Consider the following 20652-nt stretch of genomic DNA (forward strand, 5'->3'; position numbering starts at 1 on the left):
TGATGATTAATTAGACACAAATGTGGCACTGGGGTCCCAGAATGGCCTATGGGACATCTGTAACTTGCCCTTCGATTTTCGCCACCAGTGGCTGCCCCAAAGCCGGGTGCATCTTAATGACTATCCTAAGGTCCCTAGTCCTCACACAGTGGGCTGCCACAGGGTGGGTGAGGAGAACTTGGGAACTCCGCAGACCTGGGGCTGCCACCAGGGGACGCTGGCCTGCGCAGAGCTCCACGGAGGCGCTGCTGAGGGAAGAAGGGCGCAGCCGCCGCGGAGGCCGATTTCCGCCCCCCAGGTGCTTCTTTGCGGTAGGTGAGTTTGAGGAGGTTCCTGCGATCTTTGCTCTAACGCGAAAGGCCTTGCGAGCCGGCCGCGGAGAACCCGCACCCACCATCTCCTGCCACGGCCGCTCCCTCCAGGGGCACGAACCCGCGCTCGCTACCCGGGATTGGGAAAATCCAAAGCCTCTCTAGTTTCACCACTGGATTCTAAGAGTCAGATTTCTGTATTTCAGCGACACCGCAGCATCCAGCCCCTGTCAGACTCACGTGGGTCAGAGTCTAGGGACGTGATCCTCAGAGTGTGGTCCCCAGCCGGGCAGCATCAGTTTCAGCTTCGCCCTGAACCTGGTTTGAAATGCACATTCTCAGGCCCCGCCCCAGACCTCAATTCAAGACGGCTGCAAGGGCGCCCTGTGTGCTTTGCTCCCCCTGAGGGTGCCTGTGACGCGCCCTTTCCCCGGGGCTTCTCCCTTCGCCCAGGTGAGTGTGGATGGCGAGGCAGGGGAGTCCGCGTCCTCCCGAGGTTTCCGTGCAGCAGGCTCGGTGGTCACGTGGGCTCTTGGAGTCGGCCCCCCCCCCCCCCACCCCGGGTCTTTAAAAGGAAGGAGAGTCTCCTCGTTAAGTCGTTGGCGATCTTTGCAGTGTGTCTGGCTGCAGGACCTGTTGAAAGCCAGTTCGCGCCCCTGCAGCTAGGCAGCCTGGAGCGCCGAGGCTGCGAGAACCGGTGTGGAAACTTGCAGCGGGTGGAGAGGCGGCGGCGGCGGGAGAGCGGGCGGGAGAGGGACCACCCCGCGCTGCGGCTGAAGGCTGGCCACCGAGGTGTGGGCTGCGCGAGGTGGGCTCACTCTCCGCAGCTGGGGGCCGCGAGCCAGGGGCCCGGAGCAACTACTCCGGGGAAAGCACGTGTCCGCCTTTTAGAGACCGCCAGGCCGGGGTTCACCTGTACGGTAAGTGCCCCTCGGCTCAAGGTGTGATTTGTCTGCTTTTCTCTTTGAAACCCTAGGGTGGGAAACCAGTGATATTGAGAACAATAAAAGACCCCTGCCCCCTTACCCGGCCTCCGCCCTAAACCACTTGTCTTGAAAACTACAGGAAGCCGGAATTTCATGCTTTTAAGTATTTTCATTCCAGACGCTGGCAGGTTAATTTAATTAGTCTGTGCCTGTAAACTCCGGACTGATACGTGTCCTTTTGAAAGAAAAAACTCTGGATGTTTTTCTATGGCTTTCTCGACAGAAGGTGAAATGATGACAGTGGGAAAGTTGCACAAGGACTTTATGCTTGAGTTTTGCGGGCCTGGGAGGGTGTCCGTGGATCAAGCAGGTGACCAGGGTTTTACATGTATTAACTGGCATTCCTCAGTGATATCAAAAACAGATTTGCTTCTGTCCTGGGCGAACTGAGCAAGACTGAGATGCAGTCTGTTTTATTTGCCGAAGAGGAACCCAGGGGCTGCTCTCCTACCCCCTTGTGTTACCATTTGTGTCTCATTCAAATTGGAAGCATAGAATTAAGTGAAGGGGATATTATTTTTGTAAAAAACAAAACTTTGGATTTGAGTGGATTTTTTTTTTCTTTTTAGGAAAACCAGGCTGACTCAATTTTACTAGTTTTTTTTAAAAAGCAACTTTGTCCTTTGGTGTAGCACGCAACACTTTGGAGGAAAGATTTTGCCTTATTTTGTTAGATTTTTAGTGTTTACATGGGCATTCCATTGGGAATTTTTATTTTTAAGTTTCTGAACTCAGAGTGGTTATTGTCCTTTGTGGGGGAAGATGTTTGTTACTTAAATGAACATGTGAAAAGAAAGGTTTGTGCTGTGAGTATTGTAAAAAGGACACGTGCTGCAACTGTGACACTTATTGTTTGCCTTTTTTTCTGCAGAAAAATCTATATTTCTGCATATATTCAAGAAGAGGGAAAATGTAAGGGTCTGTTCATCAATAGGTGTTAAAGCATAATCTTAGGACCCATTTTACATCCAAGCTTTTTTTGCCAGTGGCATTACTGAAACATTCTTATTTCAAAAGCAGCCAGTCTCCTGTAACACTTAAGACTTGAAAGTCTCTGAAATCAATTAAAAACACTCATTTGGAATACATATCATAGTGGTTCTGAGGGACTCAAATGAATCTAATGACCTTTTATATTCCTCAATTTATTAATGATAGGGAAGAGGTAAAATTTAGTAGTAAATTCAACCCTTAAGAGCATAATTAACATTTAATAGATATTGATATATCCATTCTTAGGAGTAAAACACTGCAGTTTTCTATAAATATATATTCAGGTAATGATGCAAAATACATCTTGTGATAATTTTAGTTCATGTTTTGAGCCATTTTACATAATACTTATAAATATGTAATAATTATATAAAATACTGAAGGCTGAACTTGAATCAATTACTGGTAAGTTTTTTAGTAATTACATCTAGAACACTTGAGAACTGTATACTTGAGTGTTAGACATCATAATTCAGAGCCTAGCACATGGATTTAGATATAATAGCCTTTTTAAAAAGGTAGGCTCCTGGCAGTATAATTTTTTTTTTTTTTTAAAGATTTTATTTATTTATCTGACAGAGAGAGACACAGCGAGAGAGGGAACGCCAGCAGGGGGAGTGGGAGAGGGAGAAGTAGACTCCCCGCTGAGCAGGGACCCCGATGCGGAGCTCCATCCCAGGACCCTGGGATCATGACCTGAGCCGAAGGCAGACGCTTAATGACTGAGCCACCCAGGCGCCCCTCAAGTCAGTGTTTTACTTGGTAAACATGTCTGAGACCATGCATTCCTGGCTGCTAAGCACCATGGCGGACAGGGCTAGAAAGGTAACAGCTTTATTTTGAGCAGGGGGCAAAGACAAGGCAGCACTTTACAGCTACATTGTAACTAGATCCTGCACGGCAGTATAATTTACATACAGTAAAACCTAGCCTTTTTAGGGGTACCCTCTATGAATTCTGACAGTTGCAACATTTATATAATCACTTCTGCACTCAAGACCTAGAACCTTGCCCTCACTCCCAAAAGTCTCCTTTGTGCTTTTGTAGTCAACCCTCTCCACCCATCCCCAACCCCTGGAAATCACTGAGCTGTTCACGGATTTTACCATTCTGCTCTTCAGTGTGTTTTTACCTAGGAATAATTATCTTCCTTTGCTTTTCGAAAAAGAGAATCTCAGTCCTCCCCTACCCCACCCCCCCTGCTTTTTGTTGGGATGAGTCAGGTTGTGGTATTTTTGTTTTAATCCTATATACTTTGGAATAAATTGAGGCAAAGAGAAGCTATTTTGCGAATGGGACTAAGTGTTAAGTTCCCATTCGGCTAATGGATTTCATTCTTAGCACATTTAGATTCCACTGTGGGATAAGCCTTTGGTTATGGTGTGCATCATTAGTTATCCCAAACTGAATACAGGGTTATTTAAAAAACATTGGTTATTTATGTAATAATAGAATGTATTGTATTTTTATAATCTGGGCATTTAAATTATTTATGATTTATTATACTTTTACTGTACTTGAGATTAAGAAAGTTACCTGAAATTACATATTATTAAATAGTGAGAGGCCAAAAGAGTGATTGAAAATGACAATCTCGGGGTGCTTGGGTGGCTCGGTCGGTTAAGCGTCTGTCTTAGGCTCAGGTCCTGATCCCAGGGTCCTGGGATCCAGCCCCATGTCGGGCTCCCTGCTCAGCGGGGCGTCTACTTCTCCCTCTCCCTCTGCCTGCAGCTCTGCCTACTTGTGCTCTCTATCTCTCTGTCAAATAAATAAATAAAATCTTTAAAAAAAAGAAAATGACAATCTGGAGACATTGAAAATCTAATACAGAGTGATGGTGACTTAAAATACTTTTAGGAGTTGAGGTCTGTGCCCAATTTATGTGTTGATGTCAGAGTTTTTTCATTTCTGTGCTCATGCTTTGAAATCTAGATTTTCTTGCAGGACACAGATGCAAAATCTGTTGTAAGCTAATATTCTTTACTGTTTAATACATAATTCAGTGGACAGTTAGGAGCCTGTTATTGTTAAGCACTCCTAATGAAGATCTGTCAGATGATGTCCTTTTCCTTTCTCCTTTGTGCTATGAAAACAAGAGCCTGTATTTTATATACACAGCTTACCTTTCGGAGAACTCCCATGGCAGGAACTAGGAGTGGCAGAGTGGCCTGCTGGGGAAGCCCCAGCAAACTGGGTGGTTGGCAGTCCTGGCTGGAGCTGTTACAGCTCTTCATAATTAAGGGCTTTTAGCCGAGAATCTGTGTATGGGTGTACTTGACAGAGGGAAGGAGAGTGAGGGTCACTGGAAAGACCGATTACCGGACTTGTATAGGTTTCCTCAAAGCAGGACTGCGATGTTTTGTGGTTAAATGTTTGTGTTCAAATGTCAAACCCAGGACTGGAAGAGATGAATACATTCAGTTTAACTTCTGCATTGGTTATGTCTTAAACCTCTTCACGCATAACTCTCCCCACCCTGGCCCAAATGGATATTTGAAAATTGTTCATTTCCTAAGAGCGGTTGGAATTGGGAAGGGGCAGAGACTTGCTGAAGAGAGCAGACTGATGGGCTCTCTCTCTCTACTGCGCCTTAGTGTTGATGACCCTGCGGCTGAGGCTCTGGCCTCTTCCCTGTCAAGCTGCAAAGTTCTATTTCCTGTCCAGCTCGATAAGGTCCATTGGACTCCAAGGGGAATTAGATTTTTCTCATTTTGGAAGATACCTGTACATGTTCTTAAGAGTTGCGTGTGAATCCATTATCAATGGTCAGTTCTGTGGTGATTTGGGGGGTTTTTTTCTTTCTAATGAATATTAAGTTGATCAAGAGCTGTGTTTTGCTGTAGAAAATTTAAGGCCGATAATTGGTAGACAGCCACCGACACAAGGATGTTTGACACTTAAAGCTGTTTTAACTTTTCCATGAAATTCCTTGTAGTGTTCTGCATTGTAAGTGTGCTTTTATGACTTGTGTGGGGCACACAAATGAGGGGTGTTGGAACTGAATGCTTGGGGAAGTGTGATGGACAGGCTTGAGAACACCGCGCAAGGAGAACGGGCCGTTTGGGGCTCCATACCAGCAGCCCAGCTTTTTGGACCCGTGTCATGAATGGTTAAGCAGAAGTTAAGAAAGTACAATGAGGAGGCAACAATCTTCAGGGTGGTCATCAGGGCATTTTACTTGTCTGGAAGTTCTGCCCAACACGACAGGCGTATCCTGTGGCATGCTAATGGATGGACTTCATCTTTCTGGATGTATAATAATACCTCACAGGATGCTATCATGTACATCATTTCACTTTATCCTCCGGGTGCTGTGAAAACATGCAGCCCGTATTAGGTCCGCATTTCTACTGAAGAAGCCATGGAAGCTCAGGGAGTTGATGTGATTTGTGTGAGATCCCCTGGTTTTCAGGCAGAGCCAGGACTAGGACCCTGTGTACTTCTCTGTCCACTGGACAGAGAGTATATGTAATAGCAGGCCTGGTGTGACTGCCTTCATCTTGTTTAACTAGATTTGATCGGTACTTTGAGAAAATCCTTCTACTCTTCCTGGAGTGTCTTCCTACCATTTCTAGAGCCCGCCTTTTTCTTCTCCCAAGGAATCGCTGTCAGTATTTGGGATTTTAAAACCTTTTTTTCTGTTTAAGTTCCATAATGTGTTCCCAGTATGTTAGAACATGATGTATAATCCCATGTGTACAGAAAGCTTTCCTGCTGAACACAGACGTGACCTGCAAGGGCTCACCAACAGTGTTGTGTGTGTGCGGGAGGAGTGGGCCAGAGAAGTTTTTGGACAGAAGACAAGGGCTGTTCATCACGAAGAATATGGGCCAACTATCTTAGGCTATCATGACTAGTTAAAGAAAATTGACTTGCAAAGAAATGTTTAATTCTTAGAATCAGGATGTCCGGGTACATGTTCTTTTGTTGGCCAGATGAAATTCCCTGCCTGCCAGGCCCAGCAATTAAGCTGTTTAGAGACTATTTTTCCCTTTGACGCCAGATATTGTGCTCACTGAGTCAGTGCTTGCTTGTTCAAAGGAATGTGTTGGGAAAATCCTGTCCTACATGTTGAAGAAATTTGATTTTGGGGGATTCTTTCCTTCAACCGTTTTATATCCCTGGTTTAGATCAGACTACTCACATAACCACCACAGGTTGTTTATTCAATTTCTTAGACCTCCGGAGAAGACTTAATGCTTCTTGTTTGCTTGTCTCTGGGTTCTCCTGCCATGATTTAAGTTCCTCACCCCTTGTTGTGTCTTTGCTTCAGAAGAAAAACCGTTTGCGTTGGCTACCAAGTTACTAATAATCCAAGGTTCCACTGACAAATGGTTGTCACGTGAATCTGGATACATCTGAAAGATCTCCAACCAAAAGGCAACACAAGCTTTTAATCACTGTCCAGCCACCAGTTCTCTCTCATGAATTATTATTGTGCTAGGGATGTGTAGAAATTCTAGAGAAATTGATTGGGGTATATATGTGAAATCTGTTTTCCTAAGCAAAGTCACTGTGGCACCTGATTGATTGCCTGGACAAATCCTGGCATTTGCCATTTGGCGGTGTGTGTCTGACAGGTCATTTCAGCATTTCTGGGCTGAGAATGAACATTTCAGTTGTAGGTGAAAATGAGTAATGGGATTGATTCTCTGCTCCTGAGAGAGATGTCATATTCATTTTAAATTGTGTGTTCACTTTCTACCTGGATAATAGGAAATGTTATTTCAAGTTCATGAATTTCCATGTTGCTATTCATCACTTTATATCAGTAGATGCTTTCTGTTTTTAAGAGGCCTACTGAAAGTAAAGGATAGCAGTGGTTTTCTGATCGGTTGGTGTTGGCTTTGCTGAATTACTAATGTTAAATGCTACATATATTTCTTTGGGGCAATGTAAAGTTGAGACAACATAAAATTCAGTAAAAACTTGATGGACCAAAATGTTCAGAGACTTTTTTTTGTTTGTTTGTTTAAACCATTCAACTTATTTTATTTTTGGGTATTAACCTGAAGTCTTGTTCAAATTGTTACTCTTAAATTCACTGCTTTCCTGCTTCATAATTTCCTGAATATAATGTGTATACTCATCACAGTGACCACACTAACTTTTGGATATACTTTTATTTATTAAATTGGGTAGGCCATCTTGTTTTCTTATACTTTTTTTTTTTAAGATCAAGAAATACAAAATGTATTACCTCTAGGTTATATTTTACTAAACATAAATACAATTTGTTAAGCATGTTACCTTGAGTATTTTCCTCTCAATTGTTACGCTGTGTACTGTTTCAGTTGTATTGTTAAAGTACTTGAAATGTCTTTTGATTAAATATCTGGCCACATAAGATATGCTCAGATCATATAGCAAAAACAATGCACTAAAATACAGTCACTAAAGTACAATATCAAAAACATAAGCACAGTGAGCAAGCCTATGTGTAGGTGGATTGAAATAGGAGAGGTGTTTTCAGGACAGAGTGAGGGATAGATGCCTCCTCACAATACTGACGGGCTTGGAGTTGCCATTTCAAGGTTACCAGTGACCTAATTACCAACACCTGTGTTTCTTCTATATTTAACCACTTGCTCCAACCTAGGTCATTCCACAGATCTGTAAATGTTTTCAAGCATTTCTGTTTAAAACCCTTTCTTGGGCGCCTGGGTGGCTCAGTCGCTGGGCGTCTGCCTTCAGCTCAGGTCATGATCCCAGGGTCCTGGGATCGAGTCCCACATCGGGCTCCCTCCTCGGCGGGAAGCCTGCTCTCCCTCTCCCACTCTCGCAGCTTGTGTTCCTGCTCTCGCTATCTCTGTCTCTGTCAAATAAATAAATAAAATCTTTAAAAAAAAAAAATAAAAAATAAAAAAAAAATCCTTTCTTGATTAACAAAATGTGGTGCATAAAAACAATGGAATATCATTCAGCCTTAAAAAGGAAGGAAATTCTGACACATGAGACAATACGGATGAACCTTGAGGACATTGTGCTAAGTGAAATAAGCCAAACACAGAAGGACAGATACTGCATGATTCCACTTCTCTGAGGTACTGAGTAGTCAAATCCATAAGAGACCGAAAGTAGAATGGTGGGTTGCCAAGGGCTGGGGGAGGGGGTGGGTTGGGGAGCTGTTGTTTAACAGGTGGGGAGTCTTAGTTTTGCAAGATGGAAGGAGTTCTGGAGATCAGTTGCACAATGGTATGAATGTATTTAACACTACTGAACTGTAATTTTAGAAATGGTTAACATTGTAAGCTTGATGTGTAATTTACCACAACTTAAAAAAAAGTTTGGAAACTGCTAGTTTTGACAATAGTTAACATTATATATGCTTTATCCTGCATATTTTCTATTAAGAATCAGGGATTGTATATGTTGATTGGGAATCTAAGTAATGGAAATGTGAAATTCTGTCATGATTAATAAATTCATATTGATATATATGTACTGTATATAAAATATATATACAAGTGTAATATATATATAATATGTATATTATACATATAATGCATCTATATATTATACATGTATATATATGAATGATATATAAACACTTTTTTGATGCTGTGTTCTTCTCCAGCTACCATTCCCGCTCCTGTCCTTCATGGTCAATCAGTGTTGATTATAAGTGGTAGGATGTCTGTATTAGTTCCTTAGCATTTTACCTGGTATGTCCTGCCTCCGTTACCTGGCACAGTAGCTCTCTGAAGGCAGAGTGCATGTCTTGGGACTCCTTTAGATCTCCTGTCTCCGCATAGTACCATACCTACTGAAGGTGCTCCCATCTTTGACTAACACCCTTGATTGGGTGAAATCTTATAAACACATTTCCTCATATTCTTTCATTATAACAAATAATTACTGAGTTGTAGTAGAAGATGAGTAAAAATAGTGTGTGCCTTCAAGGAGCTTAAAATCTAATCATCCTTCTATCCTTTTACAAGAATGACTCAGTGGAATTCTATTCTAGTAAGGAGGATTAAGTTTGTAAGTAATTATAGGGATGCTAAGGCATAAGACACCAATCACTTCACGATGCACTTTGTATATTCCTATGGACATGGCAGGTCTTCTGTAGGAAAACAGCAGATTAGAGTGGGATGATGGGGGGCGCCTGGGTGGCTCAGTTGGTTAAGCGACTGCCTTCGGCTCAGGTCATGATCCTGGAGTCCCTGGATCGAGTCCCGCATCGGGCTCCCTGCTCAGCAAGGAACCTGCTTCTCCCTCTGACCCTGCCCCCTCTCATGTGCTCTCTCTCTCTCATTCTCTCTGTCTCAAATTAAAAAAAAAAAAAAAAAAAAAGAGTGGGATGATGGGTTGGGGCAGCAAAGTGGAATGCCTGGATGTTAGAAGAGTGTGACTTACACAGGCTGGTGGGACGGAGAGGGGTGATCAGAGCTGGCTTTTAAGAATGTTAGTCTGGGGGCCCCTGGGTAGTGCAGTTGTTAAAGCTTCTGTCTCTTGGTTTCAGCTCAGGTCGTGATCTTGGGATCATGGGCTCAAGCCCCGTGTTGGGCTCTGCGTCAGACTCTATGCTCAGTGTGGAGTCTGCTTGGGCTTCTCTCTCCCTCTGCAACCTCCCACCCCCACCTCATGTGCGTGCCATGTGTCTCTCTCTCTCTCTCAAATAAGTAAATCTTTCAAAAAAAATGTTAGTCTGGCAGCTCTATGGACCCGGAGAAGGAGCTCACCAGAGACAAGGAGTGGTAAGGGGCCTATTACAGATGCACAGATAAGAAGTAATGAGAGCTTGCTCAGATGGTGGCAAAAGACAGACCACAAGGAAAACGCACTATGGAGAAAAAAAAAAGTGTACCCTAGTGATTTAAGGTAATTGGATGCAGCAGAGAAGTCAAAGCTAAGTGTATTGCATTTTGTCATTAACAAATAGAAAATTAGGATTGGTTTTGAGGAGGAAAATGATTAATTTTACCTTGGATTTGTATTATCTACTGCTGTGTAGCAAATCATCATAGAATTGAGCAGCTTAAATAACAAACATAATATCTCACACACATTTTCTGAAGGTCAGGAATCCAGGAGTAGCTTAGCTGGAAGGTTCCAGCTTAGCTCCTCTCATGGGGTTGCAGTCAAGATGTTGTCCAGGGCTGCAGTCATCTGAAGGCTTGACTGGGGCTGGAGGATCTGTTTCCAAAATATCTCACTCACAGAGCTGTTGGCTGGAGGCTGTAGTTCCTTGCTGGCTATTGGCAGGAGGCCTCCATAAGGCTGCTTGAGTCCTCACAATGTGGCAGCTCATTTCCCCTGGAGTGAGTGACCCAAGGGAGCAAGCCAGGAAGAGACTGCAGTGCCTTTTATGACCTAGTCATGGAAGCCATATACCATCCCTTCTGCCATAATTTATTCCTTAAAAATGAGTCATAAATCTAGCACATACGCAAGGGGAGGTTAGACTCCACCTTTTGAAGGGAGGAATGTTGAAAAATTTGTGGACATATTTTAAAATCACCATAGGTATATTGTTTTGAGGACAAATTGAAATGAGCATTTAAATGAAAATGTCAGGAGAAAGTAATCAGGAGCATTTAGAGAGCCAAATTGCCTACATGTAGAAGTAGGTGACAGCTGGAGCTGAAAATATCAAAGATGGAGAACTTCTCAAGGCAAGCTTCTTAATGATCTTTCTCAACCAGTCTAGTCATTAATGGGCATTCTTCCCTTTTCCAGATTATATTATCCAGTTATTCTAACTTTTTTTTTAAAGGTTTACATTTGTAATTTCTTGTATTTTGTGTCTTTCCTCCAGAGCTTCTTATGAAAAATTTTAAACTTGCAGAAGAGTTGAAAGACTGGTATAATGAGTGTCCGTTATGTCCACATCTAGGTTCAGTAATTGTTAACATTTTTACTTTTTCTAACTATCCAGTTTATCCATCCAAGTATTTTTTTTTCTGAACTATTTATTGGATGGCATTCTTTTGTAAAGAAGTTTGCCCTCAACCATGGCATAAACTACGGAACCTCTCAAAAAGGCAGGATACAGACTTAATTCTTTTCCCTTAATTACTGATTTTCAGAGTGAGGAACTGATGTAACAGTCACTTGCAATGGGAGCCAATGATTCTTTTTCTTTTTCTCCTTTCTTTCCTCTCTTCTTTTCTTTTCTTTTCTCTCTTCCTTCCTTCCTTCTTTCCTTTCTTTCTCCCTATGGACTCATAGTCCAAAGGTAACACATATAAAATCTCTATATAATGCCAGATATGCATTGTGCCATTTTGTACTCCCACCAACAACGTCAGAGAAAGTCTGTTTTTCCACAGCCTCACAAAGGACGTCTCTTGTCAAACATTTGAATTTTTGCCAAACGCGAGAAAATGGTATCTTGGTGTAGTTTTAATTTTTGTGAATGAGGTTGATCATCTTTGTGTTTTAAGGGCCATTTGCCTTCCTTTTTCTGTGTTCTATGTCTTTTGCCTATTTAAAGAATTTAAAGATTTTATTTTATTCATTTGTCAGGGAGAAAGAGAGAGCACAAGCTGGTGGGGGGGCGGGGAGTGGCAGGCAGAGGGAGAAGCAGGCTGCCCACCGAGCAAGGAGCCCGATGCGGGACTCAATCCCAGCACCCTGGGGTCATGACCTGAGCCGAAGGCAGACACCTAACCGACTGAGCCACCCAGGTGTCCCTATCTAAAGAATTTTTTAATCTTTTTTCATTTTAAGAGTTCTAAATACTAGGACAATTAGCCCTTTGTTTCTCATAGAAGTTGGGAGTATTTTTCCCCCCAATTTGTCATTAGTCTTTTTTGACTTTGCTTATGGTGTTTTTATGATGTGCAAAGATTTCCTTTTCTGTTCTGAATTTATTGCATGTGGATTTTAAGCTATAGTTAAGAAGGTTTTTCCCACACCCATGTTATAAAGAAGTTTATTTGCACCTGCTTCTAGGACTTGTGCAGTCCCCGCTCTCTCCCTCAACCTCCTCCCCCTTTTCTCTCCCTCTCCTTCCATTTCTCTTTTAACATTTGGATCTCTGAACCCTTTGGAGTTTATTCTGGCATAGGTTCTTTTTCCAGTGGCCATTCTACTGTCCAGTGTTTTCTCTCTGATTTGAGATATCACCTTTATCATATGCCAAATTTCAAAAAACTTTTGAGTTCTTGAATTTTCTATTTTGGGATTTTCTATTCTGTTATGTAGCCGTCAGGGTCCAATCAGGAGATAGAAACTACACAGTCGGTTCAACAGGGGAGTTTTAATATAAAGAATAACCATGGGGGCGCCTGGGTGGCTCAGTCGGTTAAGCATTAAGCATCTGCCTGGCTCAAGTCCCGCATCCCGCTCCCTGCTCAGTGGGGAGCCTGCTTCTCCTCCTCCTCCTGCTCGCGCTTTCTCCCTCTCTCTCTCTCAAATAAATAAATAACATCTTAAAAAAAAAAAAAACTATCATAAGAGATTAAGTATAATCTATAAGTAAACTAGGGCTGAGGGGGAGAGCATCCAAGGAAGGACTAATTTGGAAGGGGCTCAGACCTCCCTGGGAGAGGTGGATGGGCCACTGACTAGCGGAGATTTTGCTGGTTGAGCCAGGCCAGAGCCGCTCTAGGGTTGTTTGGCAGGCAACAGGACTGCTTCCGGGGTGCAGCGGGGGACCAGGCGATCAGCAACTGGGAGCATGGTTGTGCCCTGGGAGTCCAGGTGCCTGCGGGGTGGGGGAAGGTGGGGGACAGAAGGCCTTCACAGTGTGCAGGTAGCGTGAGGTGAGGAGTTTGTACAAGGAACGACTTCTTTGTGACTCGTCGGGCCCCAGTTCGGACAGGTGGCCGTGGAAAGGTTATCCCCGCACCGACGCTGCAAGGTTGCAGACGGACCCCATTCTGGACCCGTGGCAGGGCCAGACTCCACTGGCTCCATCCCCCACACTGCGGACCTCTGCGGGCGCCAGAAAATTACAGCTGCCTCTTTCTCCTTTGGTGTCCCTGCAGCGCCCCCTACCGAGAACGCTTAGCATTGTGCTCACTTTAACCAGGTAGAGCAAAGCCAGCTAGTTTACCATAGGCTGTATATTGAAGGGTGCGTTGAAAGCTGAGAAGCAATACATTGATAAGGGACACGTTGGCCTGTCTGTTCCTTGTGTTTTATTACTGGTGACTCGTCGTGTATTTGAATATCTGTTAATGCTGTCCCTGCTCACTGACCTACTCTTCCAAGGTTTTCTTGGTTGTTATTGTTTACTTTTACATAAGAACTTTAAAATAAACTTACCTAGTTCCAGAAGAAAAAAAGCCTTGGCATTTTAAGATCATCCTGCATTTTTTAATTGTTAAAAGTATAATAAATTCTTGTGGTTAAAAAAAAATTCTTGTAGCTAACAACAACAAAAGCAATAAAGAAGTGAATAAAGTAGCAAATGAGAGTTCCATGCCTCCCATTCACACTCCCTGAGGTTAATATTTTTGAGTCTGTCTTTCAGGATGTGTTTCTAAGCTGTGTGTGTAAGTAATAAATATGTTTGGACATTTTGAATAGTTAGGCCTGTAGCTCTAACTTAGAAATGTCTTTTTGTTTTTCTCTACAGCCATCATACCTGCCCATGAGCCTTTGAGAACATTATAATGTCCCTTTGTGCCTCTTCTCACAAAGAGTTTCCTCAGCTGTTACCTGTTCAAGACATGGATATCAAAAACTCACCATCTAGCCTTAACTCTCCGGCTTCCTACAACTGCAGTCAATCTGTCCTACCCGTGGAGCACGGCCCCATATATATACCTTCCTCCTATGTAGAGAGCCACCATGAATATTCCTCCATGACCTTCTATAGCCCCGCTGTGATGAATTACGGTATTCCCAGCAGTGCCAGTAACTCAGAAGGTGGGCCTGGTCGACAAACCACAAGCCCAAATGTGTTGTGGCCAACTCCTGGGCACCTCTCTCCCTTAGCCATCCATTGCCAGTCGTCACTTCTGTATGCAGAACCTCAAAAGAGTCCTTGGTGTGAAGCAAGATCGCTAGAACCCACCTTACCTGTAAACAGGTAAATTCAGTTGTCATTTTGAATTGTACTTCAGGGGCATTATTCAAATCACTATGATTTAGTGAGAAGAAAGATATGCATTATTTGAGGTCTTTATTCATCACATAGATTACTTAGAGCACCTAACACATACGATATTCTGAATTCTAGAATATCTATTCTGATATTTTAATCCTTGCTAAAAAGTAAGCTATTAGGTCTGGGTTGTGGGGAGAATTCACTATCATGACTGTTGTTTTTGGACATTAAATATTGAAATTAAATCATTTTTCTCTTGATGGAGTGACGTGGGTTTGAAAAAGAAATTTTTACTTTGAAGTTAGATCCTTCTTGTAGTGAAATCACAATTTAGCATTCATGACACATTGTGTCCAGGATAAAAGCAACTGTGGCAATATTACTACTTACATGAAATACACTGGACATAGAAAGCCTGAAAAGACAGACAGTAATTGGTATAAGCTTTTTAGTAGTGAACTAAAATAACATTTGATAAAGATTGATGGGAAACTTAATTGTAGACTTTAGTTGAAATTTCTTGAAGCTCAAAAGAGTATTTGTACTCTTTAAAAGCAAGGTAACGTGATGGTTATTTCCATTTAATTTGTAATGTGTTTAATGATAATTATAGCTATGGAGGGAAGAGGTTGTGTAGGGAGAAAGATGAGGAGGAGATAAATTTCTAGAACCGCCAAAGTATTAAGTCATTGTGTATTGGATATTGAAATTTGTTACTTTCAAATGCTGTCGTAACACGTTGAGAAAGCCATATTACACAGTAATTTTATTTTTCTTTTTTAAAAACTTTGTTGGTAAAAGAGAATATAAACATTGTATATAACTTTTTTACAGTACTGTTTTTCACTCAGCCTTCAAGGGAAGACCCTTTGTTTCTGAGCATGAGCTCTAATCAGAGTTCTGCTAATATTACCCATAGTATAATTATCTTCATTTAAAACCAATCATACTCTAACATTTCCTTTCCAAAAGAAGCATGGCCTGGCAAAATTAGGAACTAACCACATGTGCTTTTGTGTCTGCCAGTGCTGCCTTCATGGGCTGTCCCTTCCTCTATGGGAGCTGTTGCCCCTCTCCCCAGCACTGAGCACCTGCTTCCATCAAAACCTTCTCTAAGGACAGGCATGTGTCCACTTTCTTCCCCTCTCTTCTCCTTTCTCTTTTTCTTCTCTCTGCCCTTCCCTGCCCTTCTCTACCCTTCCCTACTCCTCTCTACCCTTCCCTACTCTTCCCTGCTCTTTCTCTCTCTCTCTAAACCAGAGTATCGTATTCACTTCAGTATAACTTAAAGTCCATTTGTAACTCCTCTTAAAGTTATTTTCATTCTAGACCTTCATCTTACATTGCAGAATGAAAGATTTTGTTCCCCATTTAAATGGGAACTCTGAAGGGCTATTTAGCAACACTTGGGAATGACTAATACTTGAAAATGGTTGGGTAAATTTAGGCCCATCCATACAGTGTTGATGAATTCTAGCAACTACGGAAGACTACTGTACACCTTGCTTGTGGTTCAGACCTGCGGATAAGACTTACTCTGGTCACTTATTACACTCAGAGATGTGCAACCTGATGGCTACAACTGGCCATCTGTAGTTACTAGTGCTCATCAGTGCTGCATGGATGGGCATAGACTTGCAGAACCACTTTCAAACATCAGTCATTCCCAATAGTGTGACTCTTCATAGATCTGATATCAGCAACAAAGGTTGTGCTTGATCAGATTTCTTGGAATATATTTATCATGAGCCCTGGAGGGCAAAGAGGTAAATTACGCAGTGTTCATGCTATTTTTTTTTTTCTAGAAAGTCCATCTTTTCTCTTAATGCTGTCTTACAATGAATGTTTTCTTTGCCCCCAGAGAGACACTGAAAAGGAAAGTTAGTGGGAGCAGTTGTGCCAGCCCTGTTACTAGTCCAAGTTCAAAGAGGGATGCTCACTTCTGTGCGGTCTGCAGCGATTACGCATCTGGATATCACTATGGAGTCTGGTCGTGTGAAGGATGTAAGGCCTTTTTTAAAAGAAGCATTCAAGGTACAAGAGTATTATTAGTTGCTTCTTTAATTTTCCACTTTTGCTTTCAAATAATTTTGCAGATGACCTGGCAGAAATTTCACCATTGGCCTGTTTGGTACACAAAGTACTTGATGAACAGTTCAGAGGATCATGTGTGTTTGGGGATGGGGTGGATGGTGGAATGGATTGTTTCAAGTGTGGAGCACCTTATCTTTAATTGTGGATCTCTACTCCAGAGCCCCAGAACTTGGATGGATCTCTTTCCACCATCACCCATCACCATCTTCTTGGGAAAAGACACCTAGTTACAACTCTCGTATATCTCTTACTGGTTTTTGATTTATGGTTACCATTAGGTTTGTATATAACATATTATGCATATAGTAATTTACATTAAGTTGATGGTCTCTTAAATTTGAACCCATTCTTTACTTCTCTCCCCTACTCCTCTCCACTGCTGTATTTTAAATATATCATGTCATACTTTACATCCTTATATTTTATGAATCCCTTGGCTGATTTTTATAGATACATTTAATTTTACTTTTGTGCTTACTACTTTTCTTATTCCTGCTTATGGTCTTTCCACTCAGAGGGTCCCCTTTAACATTTCTTGTAGGGCTGGTTTAGTGGTCATAAATTCCTGTAACTTTTGTTTGTGTGGGAAACTCTTTATCTTTCTATTCTGAATGCTAGCCTTGCTGGATAGAGTATTCTTGGCTGTAGGTATTTTTCTTTCAGCACTTGGAGTGTATTATGCCACTCTCTTCTGGCCTGCAAAGTTTCTGCTGGAAGATCAGTTGACAGCTTTATGGGGGTTCCCTTGTATGTAACTCTTTTCTATTGCTGCTTTTAAAATTCTCTCTATCATTACTTTTTGCCATTTTAATTATTATGTGTCTTGGTGTGGACCTCCTTGGGTTGATTTTGTTGAGGGCTCTCTGTGCCTCCTGGATCTGCATTTCTATTTCCTTCCCCACATTCAGGAAGTTTTCAGCTATTATCTCTTCAAACACATTTTCTGGCCCATTTTCCCTCTCTTCTCCTTCTGGGACCTCTATAATGCAAATGTTATGCTTGATGGTGTTACTTAGTTCCCTAAGTCTGTTTTCATTTTTTATTTTTTTTTTCCCCTCTCTCCTGTTCAGCTTGATTGCTCTCCATTACTCTGTCCTCCAGGTGGCTGATCTGTTCTTCTGCTTCTTCTAGTGTACTATTTATTCCATCGAGTGCATTTTTACCTTTAGTTATTGAGTTGTTCATCTCTGATTGGTTCTTTTTTATGTTTTCTATTTCTTTGTTAGGAGTTTCACTGAGGTCCTCCACTCTTTTCTCCAGTCCAGTGAGTATCTTTATGACCATTACTGTAAATTCTCTATCAGGTGGGGCACTTGGGTGGCTCAGTGCATTAAGTATCTGCCTTCAGCCTAGATCGTGATCCTGGAGTCCTGGGATTGAGCCCTGCATTGGGCTCTCTGCTCAGTGGGGAGACTGCTTCGCCCTCTGACCCTCTTATGCTCTCTCTCTCTCTCTCTCACTCAGGTAAATAAATAAAATCTTTAAAAATAAATAAGTAACATGCCTGATAGAGAATTTCTTATCTGTTTCATTTAGGTCTCTTGCTATGATTTTGTTCTGTTCTTTCATTTGGAACATGTTCCTCTGACTCCTCATTTTGTCTAGCTCTCTGTGTCTGTTTCTTTCTTTCTTTTTAAGATTTTATTTATTTATTTATTTATTTGAGAGAGAGAGAGAGAGAGAAACAGCATAAGAGGGGAGAGGGTCAGAGGGAGAAGCAGGCTCCCCGCTGAACCGGGAGCCCAATGCGGGACTCGATCCCAGGACTCCGCGATCATGTGAGCCGAAGGCAGTCACTTAACCACTTGAGCCACCCAGGCGCCCTCTGTGTCTGTTTCTATGTGTTAGGAAAGTGAGCTATGTCTCCTGATCTTGTAAGTAGTGGCCTTATGAAGAAGAGGTTCTCTAGTGCCCTGCAGTGCAGTGTCCCCTGTTCACCAGACCTGGCACTTCAGGTGCATACAACAACTTATGTGTGTTGTATGCACCCTACTATGGTGGCTGAGCTGCTTTTGCCTTAGGCCAGTTGTCTGCAACGGCTCTCTTTGCCTGTTGTGGGCAGGATTTAGTCGCTGCATTGTTAATGGGCAAATCTGGGGCCGCCTTGGGCTTGAGTTGAGTTAGATCAGGGAGCTAAACAGACCTGTGGGGTGCGGGGCAGGGAGAGGGCACACATCAGCTCCTTTGTTCCTGGAGAAGTCTGCCAGCAATCCCTGTCCCTCCAACACATACTCTGAGATTAGTAAACAAATCTCCCTCCCATACACCCCGGGCATTTTTCAAACTGCTGCTTCTATGCTGTATCCCCATAGGGCTGTTTGTTGTGCTATCTCTTTAAGGGCAGAGACTCTGTTTCTTCTTGCCTTCCTAGCTCTCTCAGAGCCAAGCCTGCTGATTTTTGGAGTTCCACCTGATCAGCCCTGTTCATTGTAAGAACTCATAAAATTACCCCCCTCTGGTTTTCAAAGCCAAATGTTATGGGAATTCATCTTAACTGTGTGAGTTCCCCATACGTGGGGTGCTTGGTGTGATAGTCTATTCCTCTTCCCTCTCTCTAAGCCTGCGGGTCCCTCCCTCCCGTGGACAGTCCCATAGGTCTGTCTGCATAGGCAGCTCCCAACTACCTTTTCATCCTTCCTATCCTCTTCAGTGTGGCCTCTTCTCTACATTTATCTGTGGAGAGTCTGTTCTGCAAGTCTTTGGGTCATTTTCTGGATTATTTACACTGATGGGGTGTTATCTAGTTGTATCCATGGGATGAGGTGAGCTTAAGATCTTCCTATTCTGCCATCTTCCTCAGAAGTCCCTAGTTACAACCCTTGTGAAGATAAAGCTTGGAAAAAATGTGCTCGTTAGGAATTACAAAGATTGTTTCTTCCTTTGACTTATGTTTAATATTTGGCATGCGTAAGAGTCATGATGGTGGGATGGCTCCTGATAGAATCTAGAGGGTGGTGAAGGGTAGAATGTTAGTAGTTAAGAGTTACCTTCCTGCAGATCCCCTGAAATTCACCCTGTTTAGAGGACCACCTATTTTTCCTGGATCTTCCACTTAGTAGCTCTATGACTTTACCTCCTAGCCTGTTTCCTCTTCAGTGAAATGGAGATACAGAATTGTTCTAAAGATGAAATGGGGGCGCCTGGGTGGCCCAGTTGGCTTAGTGTCAGACTCTTGATTTTGGCTCAGGTCATGATCTCAGGGTCATGGGTTTGAGCCCTGTGTCAGGCTTCATGCTCAGTGGGGAGTCTGCTTGAGATTCTCTTTCTGCCTCTCCCTCTGCCCCTCCTCCAACTTCCACACACTCTCTCTCTAAAAAAATAGGTAAATAAATCTTTAAAAAAATAAAAATAAAAAAATGAAGTTGGCTATGTGAAAATATTCAGTCGTTTATAAACATCATGCAAATTTAAGATATTCTAGTTTTAACTCTTCTGTATTGAGATATCAACATCTTTTCCTTCTTCTTTGTATTTTCTAATATTTAAACCCACATTCTCTAAAATCTTCATAGTTGGGTGGATCAGGGCCCTCTGCCATTTCCAAACTTAATTTTATTGGGGAAAAAAAAAAAACCCATCACAGATAAAGGAGGCCTATGTCATCAAATATTATCAAAACGTAAGTTGTATTATTTGCTTATTTATAATTTATACACAAAACTTTTCATTCTGTATTTAACATATTTAGTGCTTTAATATTTTTCTTATGATAATTGTAGTAGTAAATTATAAGGCCAGGCCTACTTCCCTGCTATTATATAGCATGAACAATTCAGATTTCTAAAATTTAGAACTGAACTCTTGACATGATGACAGTTCTCTATCTTGTTGAGATTCCAGAATTTTATTCCTTAAGGAAATCTTGACCCAATACAACTAACTATATCCTTTGAAAAGGATTCTTTTTATTTGCTGTTGGGAAAAAATCTCTACCTAAAATATCTTTGAACTCTTAGACTATGGCTGATTACAATGACAAGGGAGTTTCCTCTGCTTTCTGCATGTCATTCCTTCCTACTGCGTGAGCCAAGAAACTATTGGGAAAGGGGAAAGAAAGGTCACATTCTAAGTGTGCAGAAGGGAAAGAGTGAGTGCTTTTACAATTGCTTACTATGTAAGCAATTAACTCTTCATATTTTTGGCATCCTCTGATATAAAATATGTTGCAGTAACTGAAAATGGCCACCCAATTCTTTCTGTATATTGAATGAAGTAAGAATGAAATGTATTTATCATATTATCATTATTCATAATAAAAACT

The 20652-nt window shown here is 42.1% G+C and overlaps 1 protein-coding gene and 1 non-coding gene across 9 annotated transcripts in view; one reads left to right on the forward strand and one right to left on the reverse strand.

Annotated features, from left to right (window-relative positions):
• The first annotated feature begins 924 nt into the window (after positions 1 to 924).
• Positions 925 to 20652, forward strand: part of ESR2 (estrogen receptor 2) — a 76521-nt gene continuing 56793 nt past the window's right edge. For 4 of the 8 annotated variants that reach the window (XR_014148426.1, XM_081830401.1, XM_081830399.1 and 1 more), the window contains exons 1-3: positions 952 to 1231; positions 13824 to 14279; positions 16159 to 16331. Coding sequence is in view for 3 of the 8 variants with exons in the window: in XM_081830401.1 (XP_081686527.1) it covers positions 13861 to 14279; positions 16159 to 16331 (592 nt within the window). In the remaining 5 variants the exon portion in view is untranslated. Of the gene's footprint in view, positions 1232 to 13823; positions 14280 to 16158; positions 16332 to 20652 lie in introns of all 8 variants that reach the window. The other 4 variants (XR_014148427.1, XR_014148428.1, XR_014148425.1 and 1 more) reach the window with 2 other exon arrangements.
• On the reverse strand, positions 3059 to 3189 carry LOC115936938 (small nucleolar RNA SNORA63). Its single transcript, XR_004072304.2, has one exon. It is a non-coding gene; the product is annotated as a small nucleolar RNA SNORA63 (small nucleolar RNA).

This window comes from Leptonychotes weddellii, chromosome 9 (genome assembly GCF_054177405.1).
Source record: "Leptonychotes weddellii isolate Sample4059 chromosome 9, ASM5417740v2, whole genome shotgun sequence".
NCBI classification, from domain to species: Eukaryota; Metazoa; Chordata; class Mammalia; order Carnivora; family Phocidae; genus Leptonychotes; species Leptonychotes weddellii.